This window comes from Sitodiplosis mosellana, unplaced genomic scaffold (genome assembly GCF_009176505.1).
Source record: "Sitodiplosis mosellana isolate CC-2019 unplaced genomic scaffold, AAFC_SMos_1.0 Smas_scaffold_2558, whole genome shotgun sequence".
Lineage (NCBI taxonomy): Eukaryota > Metazoa > Arthropoda > Insecta > Diptera > Cecidomyiidae > Sitodiplosis > Sitodiplosis mosellana.
In genome coordinates this window covers 7,295-9,291 of record NW_022597800.1, presented here as the reverse complement: position 1 = coordinate 9,291, position 1,997 = coordinate 7,295, and the positions used below count along the sequence as shown (strand labels likewise).

Here is a 1,997-nt window from a genome sequence, read left to right as displayed (position 1 = left end):
ATAAAATAAAATACAATTTAAATTAAATCCGCACATATTTTACATTTTTTGTTGTTTGTCATATGATTTCGCAATATTTCATAATATTTCGTCACCATTATGGATTATTGCGAAATCATACGACAAACAGCAAAACATGTAAAATATGTGCGGATTTAATTTAAATTGTATTTTATTTTATTTCAAATTAATTTTTTTTTATTTTTTTCACTGTTTCGACATCAAAACAAGAATGAATATGACGGAGTGAATTTGAGCGCGAACAAATTTGAAATTTTTTCTTTCGCATTCTGCCGTTCTCCAGTACACCCGCTCTACCATTTCACACTCCCGCTCTACCATTTCACACTCCATGTTTTACATAGAAAAATTGACAGAATAACGCCTGATTCATAAGTTTTGGCACTTTTTGAAGTAGCTGTCATTTGAATAAAAAACAAGATATTCATTAACCGACTTTATAACGTGTTAGTTTTATTCATATTTTAAAGGAATTAACATTTAAGTACGCTCAGCGGACCATTATCTTCGATTTTTCTTAATGTTGGCCGAATACTTGCCATCATGGCCTGGACGACATTTTGATCGACTTCTTTCAATTTTCGATTGATTCTGTTAATCAACTGGCGCTCGGTTTTGGCTTCCCAGCCTCTATCGTACACCAAACGAGTCAGCAAAGCCCAAAAATTTTCGATCGGACGCGCTGCGGGCACGTTTGGCGGGTTGGCATCCTTCGGTACGACAGGTATGTTTTGGCCATTCAACCACGCTAACGTCTTCTTTGAGTAATGGCAACTTACTAAGTCCGGCCAAAAGATGTAATTTTCATTTGAATGATGCGCATCGATAAAATCTTTCAATTTGGGCAAGCAGTTGGCGATATAAACATCGGAATTGACTGCTGGACCTCCAATTGGCCGAATGTACGGCGCCGACAAACCTTTGTTCGAAATTGCCATCCAAACGAGAATTTTCGGCTCAAACTTCCCTTGACCGGCGAATCTCACGTCATCTGGTGTCGTACTAATGTCATCGGTGTAAAAATGATCATTACCACTCAGTGTGTGGTGTGCAAACGTGAAATATTTTTCGTCATCCAAAATGATGAATGTGTCTTTCTTGAAGTGTTTGACACGAAGAGCACGGCAACATTTTGAAATTCTTTCCAATTGATCGGCTGTATATTTTGGTGCCCGCTTACGTTGACGTTTGAAAACATTGTTCCTTTTCAGAATTCGATGAACGGTCGGCTGCGATACACCATATTTGCTGACCAAACGTCGTTGAGAGACACCAACCTTGTTTTTGGCACTTTTCAGTAGTTTTGTTGTTGTAGCTCGCGTCAAAGTGGTTGGACGACCACTTTTTTTTTTTTTCTTGTTCTTTGCCATCACGACAATCCTTCAAAACCAGAAATATGGTTCGGCGAGAAATTGGCTTGTCTTTGAACACGTTCAAAATTTGGTTGGTACTCAGTCGTCCAAATAAATTGGCGACACTCTTGCGCAGATCCAAATTATACGACATTGCTGATGCAAATGATTAAACCACGCTGGTTTCGACAGATAGCCAGAAGTACCGTTAATCACACAGAGTGTGCAATTTGACTTTATATCTGTCACAAGTGTCATAGTGGACAATCGAAATTAGTGCCAAAACTTATGAATCAGGCGTTATTGCCGGGTGGAAGTGCACTAATAAAAGAGGATGATGAAATATATATTGTGGCGATCATGGAAGAGGCTACCTATACCTTTATCTTTGCCTTTTCCTTGTAAACGGAATTATCTTTTAGGCATATTTGGCAAATACCCTGATTTAAAAAATTCTCCCTGATTTTCACCACATATATTTTTTAGTCGAAATTTTCCTCTTCCAAGAGTACTTTTGACTTCACCTTCGCCTACGCCTACTTCTTCGCTTCCATTCGGTTGAGTGGCAAATGCCAAATATGCCATGAAAATAATTCAGTTTACATTCGTACGGTCATAAAACTG

At 38.3% G+C, this 1,997-nt stretch overlaps 1 protein-coding gene across 1 annotated transcript; it reads right to left on the bottom strand.

Annotated features, from left to right (window-relative positions):
• Window positions 1-494: 494 nt before the first annotated feature.
• Window positions 495-1,391, bottom strand: LOC129571470 (uncharacterized). The gene has a single exon (XM_055451265.1). The coding sequence runs from the start codon at window positions 1,389-1,391 to the stop codon at window positions 495-497; it is 897 nt and encodes a 298-aa protein (XP_055307240.1).
• Window positions 1,392-1,997: the final 606 nt, after the last annotated feature.

What these genes read in the sequence shown, in the direction of transcription:
- LOC129571470 (XM_055451265.1), bottom strand. Translation starts at nt 1,391, where the DNA reads ATGGCAAAGAACAAGAAAAAAAAAAAAAGTGGTCGTCCAACCACTTTG.